Here is a 19322-nt window from a genome sequence, read left to right as displayed (position 1 = left end):
AGAACATGCTTTTTAGGCTACTAACCAAGCAAAATTTAACAAAGTTAAATGAAATCCCTGTAGAACTTACTGTCCTTTGGTAAAACTGTAATGCTAATGCCAGGATCACTAAGTTTGATGAAAGGAGGATTTCCTGTTTTCCTGTCCTCTTCTCTGATAAGTAGAATATTTTTAGCACATACATTCCCATGAATAAGGTTTTTTTCTTCCTATTAAAGTTAAATGCACATATTCAAATATCAACCCACAAATATTTGAACATTTCATGTTCAAAGCCCAAAAACATATTAAAGAAGATAAAATTTTTAACTTAGTTTTGAGACAGAAATAGCAGAAATTTCCTGGTTCAGCCTTTAACTGACACATTTGTCTATAACCATAATGAAGTGAATAAGTTAATCCTACCAAATGTTACTCTACTTTCCAGAGCTGAAATTCCAAATAGTAATAGTAGATGGTAGCTGACATTAGGAAATACTGCTTTCAGTTCAGCAACCATAGGTATACGTTTACCAGATGGGATAACTGGCTGTCACTCTGGTATTGTTTCTCTGTTAAATCTTCCTTCTCATTGAACATAATGTCCAGTTGTCCCCAAATATCAAGATAAGGTATTTTCTGCTATCCATAGTAGCATAACCTGTTTCTGAATAATTTTTGGCTTAATTTGCTAACCCCAAACGATAAGAACTACAGATTACCTAGCAATAGTTAAGAGTCTGATGGGATGACAAAGCTGATCATTTCCAAACAGATTTTATATAAATGAACATATTCCTGAAATAATCCCTTTTCAACACCTAACAGATTATTTTGAATGGCATGGCATCTATCTAGAGATTTATTTCTTATTGCTACATGGCTCATAAAATAAAGCAAGTTTTGACAAAAACAAAATAAGAGTTACTTACTAGAAAATGCATAGCCCATGCCAACTGTTTAGCCACTCCAAGTTTCCATAATATATTTATAGAATTTTTGTTCTTTTTCAGATATGTATCTAATGATCCAAATTTTACAAACTCCTGAACCAAAATATCTGTAGTAAAATATAGGTAATAATAATAAGGCTTAATTATGTATAAATATATATTAAACATATAATTCAAACTTTTATAGATACATTTATGTTATATGCAAATACTATGGGTAAATAAATGAAATTCATTTTAAAAACTTCATGGATTTACACCATTGTACATTTAGTTTTTAGTTTACTCATAATATGATGTAGGAATCAAACAATTAAATACATAATATGTAACTATGTGTAAAATATACAGCATACATTTTACTACATAGTATAGTATAATAATATAATATAGAATTACTCCAATATACTTGGAGACTATATCTAATAGCAATATACAATCATTTCAGTCAGTTCAATTGGTAATTCAGCCTATCTATTATACGCTTTAACCTCCTAACTTCAAGTAAACATGTACAGAGAGGGTCAACTGCTCAAATGTTATGTTTAACTACCCATAATATGCACAACTATGGTGAAAACAAAAGTCTATACACTTATTTACAATAATACTCTACCACTTGGGCATTAACTGATTTCTGCATTTTAAATTTCACCAATGCTTTCTTTTTGTATAAGATATAACTGAACAATCATATAATGCTGTTAAGTTCAATGATACCTAATTTCCATTAAATCATGGTTCATACTGATCCCTGTGATCCTGAAATTGAATTTTCTATATAAAAACAACAGGTTCTCTGAAAAAGACATGCTATTAACATTAAAAAGCCAGTGTTTTACTTACTCTCCTCTCCGCAGACACATACTCCATAATTTAAAATCAAATGCTTGTGAGAAAGTTGGCTCATCATGCTTGCTGCTTCAAAGAAAGACTAAGGAAAAGAAAAATAATGCTAAGGAATTATTGTTTCACTATTATTTATAAGTATGCAGTGGTAATAAGATATTGATTGCCATAAAAGAAATGTACTTTCTCCTACTCCTCGCAGGTTACAATATGGACTTCTAAGTGCCACCAACCTTTATGTTTGGGTTTATTATGAGGAAAACCCTTAGTAAATGTGAAATGTAGAGATAGCAGTGAAAGGAAGCAATAGTGGTAGAGGACACCATGAATAATGCAAGTCAAACAGACTTAGACTACAACAACTATAACAGTCACCGAGTAAAAACTAGAGGTAGATATTTTATATAGTGATATGAGACTGAGGTAGATTACTGTAAGCTCTAAATAATAGTTTCTAAATAAGTACGTATAACTAATTTTTTGCAAAGATAAACTATGAAACCTATATCAGGATGCTAGTATAATATCAACATTATTCTAACTCAGCTAATCCTTAACTAGAATTTCTGGTTATAGTCATTCAGAGGATCATGATCACTAACACTTTGATGATCTAGATTAGTACTCATCTTGCTTATATATCATCTTCCTTTAACCTTTTAAGACATCATAATGGTCATAAACTTGTGTTGTATCTCTAGATGATTCTCAGAGCCATCCATATTTCACTGAGTGTTCCTTACTACAGTGTCATATATGCTTTTTCTTTTTAAATAGAGGAAACTGTAAAGAAGCCTCTATGAAACATAAAATCCTGGGAAGCCACATTTAAAAGCAGCTGTTTTAGTAGATAATTGAGATTTAATATTACTCATAATAAAATTCTAAAAATAATTAGTTTATAAATATTATTTTAAAATCCTATACTCTTCTATATCAAAATGTATCCTCAGAAAGGTCTCAAAGATGTATTTTTAAATTAAAATATTTTGAAATGCTGCATGCATGAATGTTATGTGCACATGAAAACACATTTAAATGGCATAAACTACATTAATTACCCAAAGAATATATATACCTCTGAATAATTTCTATGTGCTTTATCCAGAACTTTTAAAAGAACTTCTGTTTCATGTAGTTGACCATAGTCTCCTACTTCTCTTCTTAGGCCTTTAAAAATTTTTGTAAAAGTTCCTTGACCAAGGCTTTCATTCTATAAAAGAAAAAAAGAGAGAAAAAGAATGAAAAAAGATGGGAAACAAAATCAATGACACTTTTTAAAATTAAGCAAGTATTCTCTTATAAACTATACCTAGAAATTAAACTGAGGTTTGAAATCCATACTTTATTCTTCTTCCTTGAGTAATAATTAAAGACTGAAAACAAGAATAAAAAACTATATTTTTACTCCATCCTGTTTTTAAATCTCCTGTAACAACTGTAACTAATCACATTTTATTAATTTTTTTATTAACCTCAAATAGTTCTACAAAGGGGTTTCAACTTAGCATGTGAAATAATGTATACATTATTTGTCACCCCCTCCATCATAATTAATCTCTTTTAAGAGCCTACAGATGAGTGATTAATTTGCTTTTCATATTGTGAAATAGAATAATCAGTATGGTCTGTGAAGATGCATGTGACTTTTTCCTTTTACTACTCACTAGATGCTTAACCTTGTATGAAATATTTAATCTCTCTATACTGCAGCTGTCTTTGTTTCTTCATCTGAAGAATGAAGGTAACAATTCTCTCATAGTATTGCTTTGAACAGGAAGCAAATAAAAACATGAAAGCACTAAAACACAAGCTATGACATATAAAAAATGCACATTAAGTAACAGCTATTACTATTGGTACTAGTACTCCTTATAATGCCGTATGTGCTAAAATCCAAGCTGTAGTTTAATATTTTATGCTTCTTCTTACTCACATGAGAATTTATACCTTGACAATCCTTATCTAGGCTCATTATCTAGTATCTTCTTATAGAACTCTGAGTTCAGTTAGTCTTTCTCATTCTAACCTCTCATTCTATGCCTCTAATTTCTATTTTACAATTTCCATTTCATTCGTCCTATCTGCTACATTCCAAAGGATTTCTTCAGGTCTGTATTTCAATTCGCTATTCTCTATTCAGTTATGAGTAATGTGCTTCCTAACCTGTTTGTTTCATTTAAATGTCAATGAGCACATTTTTCATTTATATGTTTTATCCCCAAAAGTTTGCTCTTTAAAATGTCTTATATGGGGGCTGGGAATATGGTCAAGTAGTAGAGTATTTGCCTCACATACATGAAGCCCTGGGTTCGATTTCTCAGCACCACATGTATAGAAACAAGCCAAAAATAATGGCGTGGCTCAAGTGGCTAAGAGTTAGCCTTGAGCAAAAAAGAAACCAGGGACAGTGCTCAGGCCCTGAGTCCAAGCTCCAGGACTGACAAAAAAGAAAAAGTCTTATAATTTAAAATCATCTCATTTTCCTGTGTTTGTAACTCCTTTTGATTATTAAAACATAGGTGTTTTGGCATACTCCCTGTGGTCACTATATATGATTTTGGTCCACTGGATAATGTATATATGTTTACCTGAACTAGGGAAGGGAAAGAAAAGTGAGGGAGGGTGTAACAAATAAGACAAGAAATGTACTCACTACCTTATTATGTAACTGTACCCCCTCTGTACATACTTTGTCAATAAAATTTAACTTAAAAAATAAAGAAAACATAGGTGTGCATTTTACAGTCTCTCTTTGAAAACTACATGAAGTTATTGAAGTATAATTTTGATGTTGATTTGGTTTGATGACTCCTGCTTAATCCTGTAGTATTTTCCTGTATATTTCAAAATTTTAATTAAAAACTAAGGTTTGGAGTAATTTTAACTCTGGGAATCCTGACTAGCCTAGGTTAAACATAGGTTCTTCCCAAAATGAAATGCCTATCTTTCCCCCAAGGACCATGCAGAGTACTACTTTTAATCTCTTGGTTTAGCTTCTCTCAGAGCGTATAGATAGTTAAAAGTCAAAGGCTTATGATTTATAAATTCCTAGGATAGACACTTTTTCATTACTAAGAACTTAAGTAAAATAAAATAGGTAATATTCCTCCTTTTCTCTTGGCTTGGAAGTTAATTTTTCACTGAAGAACTATATTCTTAAGAGTTCTGGCATTTAGCAGGGATTGTCTCACTTTTAAGTACTGGCATCTTTTGTTTAGTTTTTTTTTTTCATTTTTACAGAATAAAAGAGGCTAAACTCCACACAAACCGACCATCAAAGCATCAGCTCTTGTATACTATCTTCAGTTCCTTAAAAAAGAATACTTTGGAAAGCGAGGGAAGGGGTGACATTGTCCAAAAAGAAATGTACTCATTACCTGACATGTAATTGTAACCTCACTGGATACCACCTTTATAATAACAATTTTTTTAAATTTACAAAAAAAGAATACTTTGAACTTCCCTTACTGTCTTTGAGAAGTAGAGAGTTAAAAGATAGGCCTTTTTTTTATAAACTTTTACGATTTATAAAGGACCATTTTTAAATATCTGAAAAGAAAACATAATTCATTCTTAGTTTTTCATATTTCTAACACAAAGTTGACATATTTCTCATAACAAATAAAATGTTTAAATTGCAAATAAACTTTATAATGTATGTTATAAAAATGGTTCCAAATGTCACATAAATATAATACAAGATAAGAAATCAAGAAGAAAGAAAATGATCATTATCTAGTGGCTTACAAATATCAAGTCTTCATTTCTGATTTTGTGGAATACCATTTGGTTCACATTATTATGCCTCTGTAATGTTGGCGAGTTTGGTACATCAGAAACACCACTGGTTCTGAAGACTAGAAGATTCGATTTATCTGAAAAACAACAATAAGATGTGTGTGTGTGTGTGTGTGTGTGTGTGTGTGTGTGTGCATATGTGTGGGTGGATCCATAAAAACACATTAAAAATATAAATTACTCCAAAGAAAAGTAAAATGCATGTATTCTTTTAAAAATTTATTTAATCTTTAAGTAGTTGTACAAAGGAGTTGCCATTCAACAAGTAGTATATGAATATTGTAAACAATAGCTGCTCACTGTTCATCTTTTTCATATAAAATCATTTGCCTTTTAGTCACTGAACTTACCAATTATTTTATACATTCAAAATTAGGATCACTTAACTAATATAATTTTCACAGGAGTTTTAAAAGTTAGATGTATTATTTCAAGGAATTTCCAACCTTACTACCTACTTTAAAAATACAGACATTAAAATTTTTTAAACTGCACAAAAGTGCTTATTTAAACACACGAGTATCTGGTAGTAAAACTATCCAGGTCCAAAAATGACTATAGTTAAAGTGCAATTTCAGAAAAACAGAACTTCAAGCCACTGACAGACAAACCAAACAACCTGATCCTACTTGATGTGCCTTGTACAACAGAAAGAGACAAAATTCATTTGTTTTTATAAGTGCTTCTTTGATATTTCTTTTGAAGTCAGTGTACTAAAGATATCTTCCATCATATACATAACCCATGACCAGTATTTTAAAAATAACTAGAATTTATTTTTACCTTTTGGTTTGGGAGGACAGCATTTGGTAAACTGGAAAATTATATTGTCTGAGCGAACAGTTTCCATCTGGTAGCAATTTAAAAGATCTTTAAGATTACTGAAATTTTTCTTAGTCCCACTGAGGTTGTACTCTCTATTCTCATTTTTTGTAATTAAACAGTGTTTATATTCAATGACGTTTTCTCTCTATGTAAGTTTAATTATAAAGAGAAGGAACATTACAATGGATAGCACAGTAATTATTTTGTCCAGAAGGTTATCACAAAAACAGAATACACAACCAAGAGAATATTTAAACAGTAAATCCTAAAACAGGCCCTTGGTTTCTCAAAAAGACATCTAATTATAATTCCATAGCCCCCAAAAGTGGCTCACAAATAGATTTTATTAAAACACAAATAAGGGGCTGGAAATATGGCCTAGTGGTAGAGTGCTTGCCTCATATACATGAAGCCCTGGGTTCAATTCATCAGCACCACATATGTGGCTCAAGTGGTAGAGTGCTACCCTTGAGCAAAAAAAGAAAGCCAGGGACAGTGCTCAGGCCCTGAGTTCAAGCCCCAGGACTGGCAAATAAAAAATAAACCACACAAATAAGAAAGCAATTAGTATTCTTTCTAATTTTTATTCCAAAAGATAAGTTATCTCGAAGATAGGTTTATGTCATATCACATATATCATATATCATTCATACATCTTCTAGTTTATATCATTCATATTAGGTTGGGCACACACAGTATAAACACAAAACTCAACACAATTGATTATCATAAATTATAGTGATATTCTAAAATTAGGATTATTAATTTTATACAAATAGTGAAGTAATGGCTTAATCTATCTTTAATAATCTATATATTAATCCATTCTCTGCATGTACTAAATCCAAGATGGTTGCTTTTACAAAACCAAGTGAATAACAAAAATCCTTACTTTTTAAAAAACAAAATAAATTTGGCTGCTGCTATAAAAAGATTTCAGCCATGAAATTTCTTTATAAATGATAGTATCTTTTAAGATACATGTGTATAGTACATAACCTTAGGTGAGATACAAGGTGATGTGCATTTAACAGAGGCTTCCTTGCAGTTTTACACTTCAAACGTGAATTACACATAATCCGTCTTAATATTGAGAAATTACAAGTTAAAGGTACTATGGTGTTTCTGTTCATTATTGTTCTATTTTTCTTAATCAGCAACCACTGCTAGTCAATATAAAATTTGCTTCCAACTAATTTTGCTCCACAGAATATGGAAAATATTTCTACTTTTGTAAACCAAGAGACATGTTGACAAAGTATTTGACAAACTGATAGCACTCAAACATCAAAAAATAAGACATCAAATAAAAAGATATAAAGACATATAATTTTATGTTTACATAATCCCTAGGAAGTGTGTTTATTCGTGCAGAATATTTGAGATAAATAATTATGCACATTATTATATACACTTATAATTCTGAATATTAAAAAGAAAATACACAATAAATAATAAGGAGAAAGTATAGACTAAAGGACATGTTATCATAAATATATGTGCCATACTAACCTCAACAGCAAAAGTCAGAAAATACTTATTAAAATCCTTAGGACTGCATCGAAGTACATACAGTCCAGTCTGATTACCTGCTTTCTTCAGTTTACTAATGGCAAAGTCCATTCTAAAGATTAAGAAAAAATAATGTGAATGACCACAAGTGCTACTGCATGATGATTAATGACATGTACAAAATCAGAAGTCAAATTTAAAGCTCCAAACTTTTAGAAGATTGGTCTATTATATACTTATCAATAATTTTTCAATGGAGGAAAAACCAATTTATCAAGCTATTTTGCAGTAAGTTCAAACCAATTTAAGAAACAATTATATTACTTTAGAAATCTCCACAAGAAATTTTAAGACACTATCACAAAGAAAACTCATTGAATTTTCTGCTTTCTAATTATAAATCTAGTATATTTTAAGCCATACCTGTTCTTATACAATGTCATGTAACTATACAGAAAATTTCTCAGTCTCTATTGTAACAGTTACTAACAGAAAAGTTGTGTGTATTAGTATAATAGTAACTGAAAAAAATCTACTGAATCTTAAAAATGGCTGATGATTCTGAAGCTACACAATGATTCTAATTATTATGTAATCTGATTTATACAGATTTCTGTTAGAAAATAGAATTTTTTTAAAAAACCTTTAAACCTAAATGTATTATATAAAATCTTCTCTATAAATATAGTTGTCCCTTGGCATCTACGGGGACTTGGTCCCAAAACCCAAATCTGAGGACATTCTCTAAATAAAATAGTATAATTTGTATGTAACCTATGGACATTCTCCCATAAACATTAAATCATCTTTAGATCACTGATTATACCTATAATAATATAAATGCTAAGTAAACATTGTTCTATTGTACTGCTTAGGAAATAATGAAAAGCAAGTACACCTGTTCAGTACTGACACAATTTTTTAAAACTATATGCATTATGTGGTAGACTTAATTTATGGATGTGGCAATATGTATAACTGACATTTATAATGTTATAAATGTTATAAGTAACATTTACTATTTTAAAAATTTATACTTGAAGTCTCTATCACTCACGAAATTGGACCGTGGCAGTTGCTTTGTATATTTTCCAGCACTGCTGGTGGTGCTACTTCTTTACAGAGGTAATGGTGTGCATCTGCAGTTAGTCTATAATAGCCATCAATTAATGACACAAATGATAAAGCTTCTCTTAATGAACTGAGCTCAATTTCCTAAGAGAAAAGAAAAAAAGACCATGTCATTTAAAAGGCCAATTGCATTCTAAATGTTGAAATTTCTCTATACTCCACATTATTGTAATAATTCTCCTAAATTAATATGAATTCTTCAGATATCTTTTATGACTACAAATTCCCCAATCTACATGATAAATTTTTATGTCAGTTCTCTAAAAACCTCTCGAGTATGGGATTATCATCTGTTTCCAGTTACAGATTACTCCACATACATAATTCTACTGTATTTTATAATAACCCATTAGACCAACGTCAGTTAACTCAATCAGAAATGAGATCTGATAAAAATCTAGTATTAATCTAAAAACCTGAGCATGTATTTTTACACACCAACATCATACTAAGACTAAAATATTCATGCTATAAACTGAAACATTTAACTGTTCTATGCTTTTGTTTTCATACATGCACATATATACAAGTGCATATTTATATTTACATATGTCAAAATAGTCAATTTGATAAGAGGATTAAAGAGAAACCCCATTTATATTTACATATGTGAAAATAGCCAATTTGATAAAAGAATGAAAGAGAAAGCCCCATTTATAATAAAGTAGATGTGGAGGTAGGATTAAATGTGTGAAATGATTACTAGAAAAATTTCAAAACATTCTTACACATGTAACCTTTTTTCTTGGCAGTACTAGAATTTGAACTCAGGGCCTCAGGCTCTAAACTTAAACAATAAAGATTAAGAGCTTAAGTTTTCAGATCATAAAACCAAATTTAAACATAACACCTACTCAATACAAAGACCTCAGAAAGTTACTTAACTTTCCAGTATTATAAACTTTAAATTAAGTCAGCAAGTCCAAATAACTTCCCACAAGTAAAGACTTTATTAATAAAGGCTGATGACATAAAAATTAAAAGTCTTCCAGAAATACCTATTATAGAGCTACATGGGGTTGATAATTACTAATCATACTTTTATATATCCATGAAATATTTATCCATAATTCTTGGTAAACTATGTGCAAGAGCACTGTGCAAAGTGCAGGAGATACACATACAAATATAATATGATTCTTGCATTCAATAAGCTTACTGGACCATATATGCACACTGTTTACCACAATTTTTTTTTATCTAGGTATATAGGAAAATGTTTGAAATAAACTGAGTTAGTTGCAAGTCAGCTATTTATTAAAAGGCTAGAGCTAAGCCAAACAGATAAATGAACAAATAATATTACAAGCAAGCCAGGTGGTTAAAAAGCATTCAAGGGGGGATAGGGATATGGCCTAGTGGCAAGAGAGCTTGCCTCGTATACATGAGGCCCTGGGTTCAATTCCCCAGCACTACATATACAGAAAACGGCCAGAAGTGGCGTTGTAGCTCAAGTGGCAGAGTGCTAGCCTTGAGCAAAAGGAAGCCAGGGACAGTGCTCAGGCCCTGAGTCCAAGGCCCAGGACTGGCAAAAAAAAAAAGCATTCAAGGTAAAAAGAATATATAGCCAAGCAAATAAGAAATTTAATAGAATACAAAATAATTCCTTTCTTTTTATATAAAATAAATGGGATTTTGAAGCTATATTTTTTTAATTTATTTATTGTCAAAGTAATATAGAGAGGGGTTACAGTTTTGTACATTTCTCATCAAGCTTGTTACCTCTTTCTTCATTTTTCTCCCCCCTCCCCCCCCCCCCACTGCTTGTTTTTTTTTGTTGTTGTTGTTTTTTTAAGACAGGACTAATCTTTTAGAATCATGTCTTACAACTTGAGTGAGGCTGATTTGGAATTGGTTTACATTTTATCATAAAAATACCATACAATATTATTTTATTTTCTCTTTTAATTAGGCATTGTGTAGGATTTCACATAATCCAGCTGATAAAAATAAAACATATTAGTTAGGAATGAACATTATAACAGGTGGCTAGCACCACCCTGAGTCAGAGGAAGGATGTGGGAGTAACTGGTACTGTGTTAATCATAAAAATGAGTGAAAAGTGTAGCAATGCAAAGCAACTCTCAGAAGATAAGTCTTTGGTTGTAAAACAAACAGCTAGATTTAGTTTAAAAAAATGAGTAACTAATAACTTATGTTTAGAGCTATTCCAATAACTATAATTAAAATTCCTATAATAAAGCAACTTCGGTAGTAAGACTCAAACATTTGTTTGTGACAAGTATAAAATGTAATCACTATTTAGTCATAAAACAGACTTACCAAAGTTTTACCATCTTTTTTATGGATAGTTACAATTCTACTTTCATTTGAGCATTCTTGGTTTGCTTGCTTTATACTAACATCAATAATATCAGGAAAATCACAATACAGCTGTAAATCCTGAAATTAAGAGCATTTAAAATTAACCACTATGGAGCCATCTTAAGACAAAATTTATGAAGGGGGTACATTTATTCAAAATTCTTTATCTCTTGAAAATAATAGACATTAAATGTGATTTCTTTCCCCAAACTCTAACAGTACACTATACTTACCTTGCTTTGACTCAAACATGAGAACATTAAAAATTCCAGGAACCTATATTGAATTATGGTATTCTTTAATGTAATTAACATTAATAAGAACCACTGCCAGAAAGTTAAAGATCATAAAAATAAAAATCAAATAACTGCACTTTATCTCTGAAACAATCTAAGAACAATAGGACAAATTTAAAATGACTGCAAAGAAAATAACTGTGATGAAAACCTAACGACAGTAAGTTATTTAATAGGCACACATAATCATAAATCAATTAGAATTAATCTTTTCCACTTAATGGACTTTAGGACTAAAACTGCTTATTACTAATAATAAGGAAAGAAAAAGGAAGCAAAAGTAAGAGTATAAAATCATAGAATTCATCCCTTTTTTGAAATGTAAAAAAGTCATTGTTATTTTGCCATTAAAATTAAATTAAAAGCCATTTCAGAACATGAAATGACCTTGAAGACTTCATACTACTTTCATTATGGGAGAAGTGCAAGACAATGTTTCAAATGATTAAAATTACTTTGTTTCTATTGGCATTCTACTTAACAAAATAAAAAATGAGAACATATCATTAAGGATTACCTGTTCTGTCAGTGTCTCACTTTCTTTATGTTTCCCTCTTGACCACTGAATTCCACCGTTTCCAGTTATTATAATGGTTGCAAAAATCTCCTCACCTGAAGGACCTCTTCCAGATTCTTTTACTTCAAACTGCTCTGTGTAGAAGGCAGACTGAAGAGTTTCCAGATTTATAACATACTTAAGTTTCAAGTTTCTGGCAGTGGCTTTGCATTGACTGAACTGCTGAATAAATCTGCGAAATCTGTACCTTATTCTCTTCCTTGTCAGAATATGATACTCTTGGATCTTTGCTCGAACACATTTTGGTAAGAATGTCTTGTAGCTAGGAATAATAGGCACACACAGAAAAACAAAAGTTGGAAGATTAAGCTAAAACAAAATTGAAAGATGCCTACCTTTTCCCTAGGTAGAATATGTTATAGCACAGTAGTCAAGTAGGCTACACTGACAGAATTACCATCTACAGAATCAATATATCTAAGGCAGGTTTGAGTTACCCTAAAGCTTAGAATAGATGTTAATTTTCATCCCCTAGTCTAGTCTAGTCTAGTTAGTATTGAAATGTCTAGAAATTCTTTTTCTCTTACTACCTTATATCCCCAATCATCATTTATGGGACTTTTTTTTACATGTGTTGCTCTGGGCTATAAATTTTTCCTATAATGCAGGACTGCAAAATTTTATCCGAATCCCCAAAGTGGCTGATTCTGTTGGATGCTGTTGTTCATTATGCAAACATACTTTTGTATGCATAGTTCTATTAGGCTAGCTCCAACAACTCCTAGTAAATTCCTTATGATCTAAATACTTCCTTTTAGAAATGTTCCGATTTCTCTGTACCTTCATTTCTATGCTTAGTAGCCTAAAGAAGAGCATATTTTCTTCTCTGCTTCTGATGAACATTTCTGAAATATAACTGCATAAGATTTCCACAATCTCCAACTTGTCCTACAAGTCTCAGCTCAACCATCATCAAATCTAGGAAACTCGTCTAGTTCTCATTCATTACTGAATTAGATGCTCCTCCTTTTGTTTTCACGGAATGTGTGTAACACTCTATTATACAATTCTGGGCCTGCTTAGCACCAGTGATGTTCTGGAGCTATACATATTATTTTCTAAAACATTTAGTTAATTGTTAAATGTTACATTTTAAATTATATAAGTTTTGTAGGTAATAAACAGTCAAAACTTGTAACTTCCTAATCATTCTAATTTTTATTTTTGTTTGCTATTTTACAATACTATCTATGCCATCTATGCCTTTGAGGTTATTTTTATTAACCATATATAAATGGTAGAAAGGGTTTGTCATGACTATCACTTTTGTATTCCACGATATCAAGCTGATACCATAATATTTGTTACATGGATATCAGAAAAGATTACAAACAAATCAGAAAATCAGTTTTCTTATTTTTTAAGAACTATTTATTACCAGTATACCACTACTTCCACCTTTTCCTATCATATACCAAGTCCCTTTGGAACTCTTAAGAATTTTGCATTCAAGTAGTCAGAATTGCTCATGAAAGCCCTTTTACGGAAAAACTGGGTTGTAGTATAAATTCATAACCACCAAGTTTTATCTCTTTTAAGACATGTCTCTGTTAATTTTACCAAGTTCCAGAGCTACAACATTTTTTTCATTTGTTCCAGGATTTGTTTTATATCCAAGCCAGCCTGGACCACAATCCTCCCAATCTCAGCTTCCCACACAACAGATGGGTACCACCATATCCAACCAGTGGTTTGAGCCAGAAGCCTGACAGGATTGTGTGATTCTTAAATATGATAAATCCACTTCAGTGTCATGTTATCAGTCAGAATTGTTTTTTAAAAAAAGCTGTGCAAGAGATATAAAAGCTGAAGTCATTTACGAGGAAAACAATTTCAAATAAGAAAAATATTTTTTTCTTTCCAGTCCTGGGGCTTGAACTCAGGACCTGGGCACTGTCTCTGAGCTTTTTCACTCAAGGCTAGTGTTCCACCTCTTGAGCCACAGTCCCACTTCCAAGTTTTTTCTGAGTAGTTTATTGTAGATAAGAGACTCAAGGACTTTTCTGCTTGGGATGGTGTTGAACTGCAATCTTCAGATCTCAGCCTCTTGAGTAGCTATGATGACAGGTGAGAGCCACCAGCACCCAGGTAAGAAAAAGAATTTAACCATATCCACATATTCAAACTTTTAGTGGTAAGTATGTAATGTGTTAAAATATACATCTAACTTTCAAAAACTTCAGAATACTCCTATATGGCTATATGTACAGTTTGTTAAAAGTAGAAGTTATACAGCCATTAAAACAAGGATGTAGGAGTAATGTTGAAAAAAAACTGTAACTGCTAAAATTCCATTATGCAAAAGATACTGGGGAATGTTTGTGTTACTTGTATAAAAGCTTCTCAAGTTCGGGGCTGGGAAAGTGGCTTAGCGGCAGAATGCTTGCCTAGCATGCATGAAGCCCTGGGTGTTTGATTTCTCAGCATCATATAAACAGAAAAAAACATAAGTGGTGCTATGGCTCAAGTGGTAGAGTACTACCCTTGGGCAAAAATGAAGCCAGGGACAGGACTCAGGCCCTGAGTTCAAACCCCAGGACTGTCAAACAAACAAACAAAAAATCTTCTCAAGCTCATAGTTGTGGGCTTCAGCTTATATTTACTAAATACAGATCTGTTCAGTTACAGCCTGAGAATCTTCCATTTTAACATGAACCCCAAGTGTGCCAATGTGAGTAAAATACAAAGCACAACTTGAAAAATACTTATTCAGATCATTAGTGTAAGTTAAGGGTCTACTATCAAAACCTATTTCTCCAAGTATTCGGCCATTCCTTTGAACTTATCAAAAAAATATGTAGACTCAAACAGCTCTGATATTTTTTGATACTGTAACTCCTCCAGTAATTTCAACTGGTTTGTTTTCTTATAGCACTAGGGATCAAATTCAGATTGTTAGGAAAGTACCCTACCAATGATTTATATCACTAGCCTGATTGTTTTTTAGTATTATAAAATCAAAAGGTATGGGCAAACACTGAAAAAACAAGCAAAGTATCCAAAAAATCTAAGTTCACAATTATGTGTGTGTACATATATATATATATGCATAAGAAAATTACCTGATAGAGTTATAGACAGCCAGCGGAGTCTGATCCTTTTCTTTTGCTATTCTCATCATATCTAACACTGCCATCCCAAGACATTCTTCCTGTGTTTCATGAGTCACGGGTACTTTTATCCATCCATGAACAAAATCATACCGCCACTGATAGAAATAAAATTAAGAATTTTGCTTTAGATGGCACTATCCCATTTTTAAAACATCATATTTCAACCTGATAACATAGTATTTCCAGAACACATACAATTTAAAGGTATAAATCAACTTTTTTGGTGGGGGGGGAGGGCAGTCACAAGGATTGAACTCAGGGTCTAAACGTTGTCCCAGAGCTTAAGTCTAGCACTCTACCATTTTAAGCCACAGCTCCACTTCTGGTTTTCAGGTGGTTAACTGGAGATAAGGGTCTCATGGACTTTCCTGCCTGGGTTGGCTTCAAACCACAATCCTCAGATCCCAGCCTCCTAAGTAGCTAGGATTATTAGGATTACTGAGCAGCTAGGACTATGCCTAGTCATTTCTCCATAAAAGTTCATCTGCAAATGAAAACTGATACAAATTGTGTACACAGTATGTAATACATATGATATCATCCAAATATACTGAATATATTTATAAATTTTATCTTCTACATAAAAAAATATATAACTAGTAGATATTAATTAAATATATACTGAGTTCTATTTATGTTAAAGTATCTCTAATATATTAGAGGTCATATTGGAGACAAAGAAATATAAGGAAATAAAAGGATTAAAATCTAGCTTGAAGGTTAAACATGAAAACAAATCCAATACCAGAAATTGTACAGGAAATACCATACTATAGCTGTTTTAAAATTTTAGAGAATTCTGAAATTTAATCTAATTGGAGTAATTAGGAGAGGCTTAACAGATTTAAATATCCTGTAGCTTTGAAAGATATAAAGAAAACTTTAATGGGCACAAAATAGAATGAGAAAATAGAAGGAATGACACAAAAACAAAGCACAAGGCATGTCCAGGGTCATAAACAAGTTTGGTTGAGATCAAGCTGCAGGTTCTTTTGAATGACTTCATCCCAAGAGCAATGAGATTCTTTCCCACTGGTATAGCAGTCACAAGGATAGGCATGCTTAGAGAAAATAAAATGTTCTGGGGGAGTGGGGGACCCCCAGCAGGGCTCTTTAAGAGTTGCCATATGGCTCAGATACAATGTAGTACAGATCTCATACAGGAAGCAGAGTAGCCTGAAAAACCCCATAAACCAACTGCACAACTCTTGGGGGGAGAAGGGAATGGGGAGGGGGCAAGGAGGGGGAATGAGGGCAGAGGTAACAAGTAGAACAAGAAATGTACTCACTGCCTTTCATATGAATGTTACCCCCTCTGTATCAAACTTTGACAATAAAGAAAAAAAAGTGGCCAAAGAAGCCAGCATCAGTGGCTTATGCTTTTAATCCTAACTACACAGGAGGCTGAGATCTGAGGTTGGTGGTTTGATGTCAGCCCAGACTGAAAAAGTTTGAGAGACACCAATACCTGTGACAACATAGATGAACTTTGAAGACAATATGCTAAATGAAATAAGCCAATCACAAAAGACAAAAACCATATAATTTCATTGTTTGACATAATTGGATGAGTCAAGTTCACAGAGGAAGAACAGAAGATTGGTCACTGCCAAGTTGCCAAGATGTATAATGGGTAAAATTAAAATATAAAAATGTATAATGGGTATGAAGTTTCTGTTTGGAAATATGAAAAAATACCCTAGATATAAATGGTAGTGACAAATAAAGCATAACTTGATTATACTGTGAAACAAATGGAACTTTGGTATCATTCCAGTTATATAGAAAACCCACAAATGCTCAGGATGTGTGTTTTCAGTACTGCAGTGTGAATGCTTGATTCATTTTTCCCCTAATGCTGCCCAACTTCAACTAAAGATAGGTTGCCCTTCAATAAATCTAAATTTTTCACTTTATCATTTAAATTAAGTACATGATGTACCCTTTTTAGCTTAGAAGGATTGTCATTGTTTTTGCCTTGCTTTCTGGGTACCATTTGCTTTGTGGGAGGCAGATTTTCACAAAACAAGAGCCAGGAAACACTTAGCAGATCATTCAAAAATTTAAACACAACTGACAAATAATGTGGGACTGATTGGGAGCCTCTCCACATCAATTAAGCCATATGATGTCCAGATGGGAATTAAAAATTTTTGTTTTGAAAGTTCTTTTGATTATTTTTGTCTGTACTTGATCAAAACTATGTGTAATAAACCCACAAGTAAGGTGAGCCTACTGTACAGTTAAAATGATTAAAATATTCAATTATATATTTCAAGTATATTATGTATTTTTAAGGGGTTAGGGGTAGAATTAAAGTGTTTGAGCATTTGTCTAACATGCACAAAAGCACTGGGCTCAATCATCAGTATATAAACTTTAAAAAGTGATTATTATGTATTTTTTTACTATAACTAAATTAATGGGTCTCACACTCAAATAAAGAAATAGTAACTCTTCTACACTAGCTGTGTAAAACAGAATTGCAATTTTCAAATATAAAGTTTGTCTCCTTAAAAGATATGTAATACAGGATATCTGTCATTTAGTGCACAAATAAGATAATACAACTGTACCTGAGCAAAAAGGTAAGACATAACAAAGTCATCAAGAAGAGGAGATTCAGTCCCTCGAAATACTCCATGCCGATAGGTTCTGTTGCTGCCACTGCAATACCAGTGAGGAAAGTAAAACCTGTAGGACAATTAAAACATGACTTCAATCTCCAAAGATTTCAAATATAAACATAATGTATATATTCAACCACTTCTTTTTAAATTTTTATTTATTTATTTATTGTCAAAGTGATGTACAGAAGGGTAGTTTCATACATAAAGCAGTGCATAGATTTCTTATCTACCTTGTTACCTTTTAACCACTTCTTGTGTACCAAAAGGTATTATCTTGTTATCAGAAAACACAACCAACAGTGTTAAATACAAAGTTGGAAACAAAAAGATATCATGGATAATACTATGGTAATAATGTAGGTAGAAAATCCAGCCAGGTGTGATAACACATGCTTATTAACTCCAGCACCCTGGAGACTGAAGGAAGAGGATGGTGATTTTGAGCCCAGCCTGGGCTATGTAGTCTCAAAATTCCCAACACTAGCCACCTTAGGTCCCCCAAAAGCAAAGAAATGCAAGAAATAGAAGTAAGTGTAAAGTCAACATACTGCTTAGTTTGGCACAATATAGAATGTAGAATGCAGAAGCACAGGAAACAGAAATGTAGAAATAAAAAGTACCAATAAAAAGTACACTTTTTTTTTTTTTTGCCAGTCCTGGGGCTTGGACTCAGGGCCTGAGCACTGTCCCTGGCTTCTTTTTGCTCAAGGCTAGCACTCTGCCACTTGAGCCACAGCGCCACTTCTGGCCATTTTCTGTATATGTGGTGCTGGGGAATCGAACCCAGGGCCTCATGTATATGAGGCAGGCACTCTTGCCACTAGGCCATATCCCCAGCCCAAAAGTACACATTTTTGAATCCAGTAATGTCAACAGAAGAATCTGAAAATGCTAATTTTATCTGAAGACAAGTCACTGCTGGAAATACTGCTGTTGCCAAGTGGTAGAGAGCTCTAGCCTTGAGCACAGAGAAGCTCAGGGAGAGAGCCTGGGCTGAGTTCAAGCCCCAGGACTAGCCAAAAAAAAAAAAAATATCCTACCTCAGATCACTGCTACTTCTTTTAAAGAAATTAAGGTCTAAAAATTAATTGATTCATTGGAGATCATTTTTCCGGCTTTGTTATTTGACCAAACTTTGGTCATTTTATGTGAGAAAGTACCTTATTCTGTACAGTACATTTAGCTTGGTTGACTCATCTATATGGAAGACATGGTTGGGTGGATACCAGATCCTTTCTGTTTCACTCATTAAAGCAAACATATTATGGTACAAAGGGGTGACACCTACAAAGGAGACAGAAAATGAATGATAATATATCGTTACCAAAACA

General features: G+C 32.5%; 1 protein-coding gene across 2 annotated transcripts in view; it reads right to left on the bottom strand.

Annotated features, from left to right (window-relative positions):
* Jak2 (Janus kinase 2) overlaps nucleotides 1–19322 on the bottom strand; it is a 49720-nt gene that overhangs the window by 15858 nt on the left and 14540 nt on the right. For both annotated transcript variants that reach the window (XM_048331078.1, XM_048331809.1), the window contains 13 exons: nucleotides 19152–19275; nucleotides 17938–18055; nucleotides 15311–15456; nucleotides 12189–12510; nucleotides 11334–11453; nucleotides 8977–9134; nucleotides 7920–8031; nucleotides 6366–6552; nucleotides 5532–5659; nucleotides 2860–2994; nucleotides 1779–1866; nucleotides 912–1039; nucleotides 71–209 (listed from right to left, as the gene is read on the bottom strand). In XM_048331078.1, coding sequence (XP_048187035.1) covers nucleotides 71–209; nucleotides 912–1039; nucleotides 1779–1866; nucleotides 2860–2994; nucleotides 5532–5659; nucleotides 6366–6552; nucleotides 7920–8031; nucleotides 8977–9134; nucleotides 11334–11453; nucleotides 12189–12510; nucleotides 15311–15456; nucleotides 17938–18055; nucleotides 19152–19275 — 1905 coding nt within the window. The remainder of the gene's footprint in view (nucleotides 1–70; nucleotides 210–911; nucleotides 1040–1778; nucleotides 1867–2859; nucleotides 2995–5531; nucleotides 5660–6365; nucleotides 6553–7919; nucleotides 8032–8976; nucleotides 9135–11333; nucleotides 11454–12188; nucleotides 12511–15310; nucleotides 15457–17937; nucleotides 18056–19151; nucleotides 19276–19322) is intronic.

The sequence above is a fragment of the Perognathus longimembris genome, chromosome 1 (genome assembly GCF_023159225.1).
Source record: "Perognathus longimembris pacificus isolate PPM17 chromosome 1, ASM2315922v1, whole genome shotgun sequence".
NCBI classification, from domain to species: Eukaryota; Metazoa; Chordata; class Mammalia; order Rodentia; family Heteromyidae; genus Perognathus; species Perognathus longimembris.
Note: the sequence above shows the minus strand (reverse complement) of the source record. Positions and strands in the feature narration are given on the sequence as shown.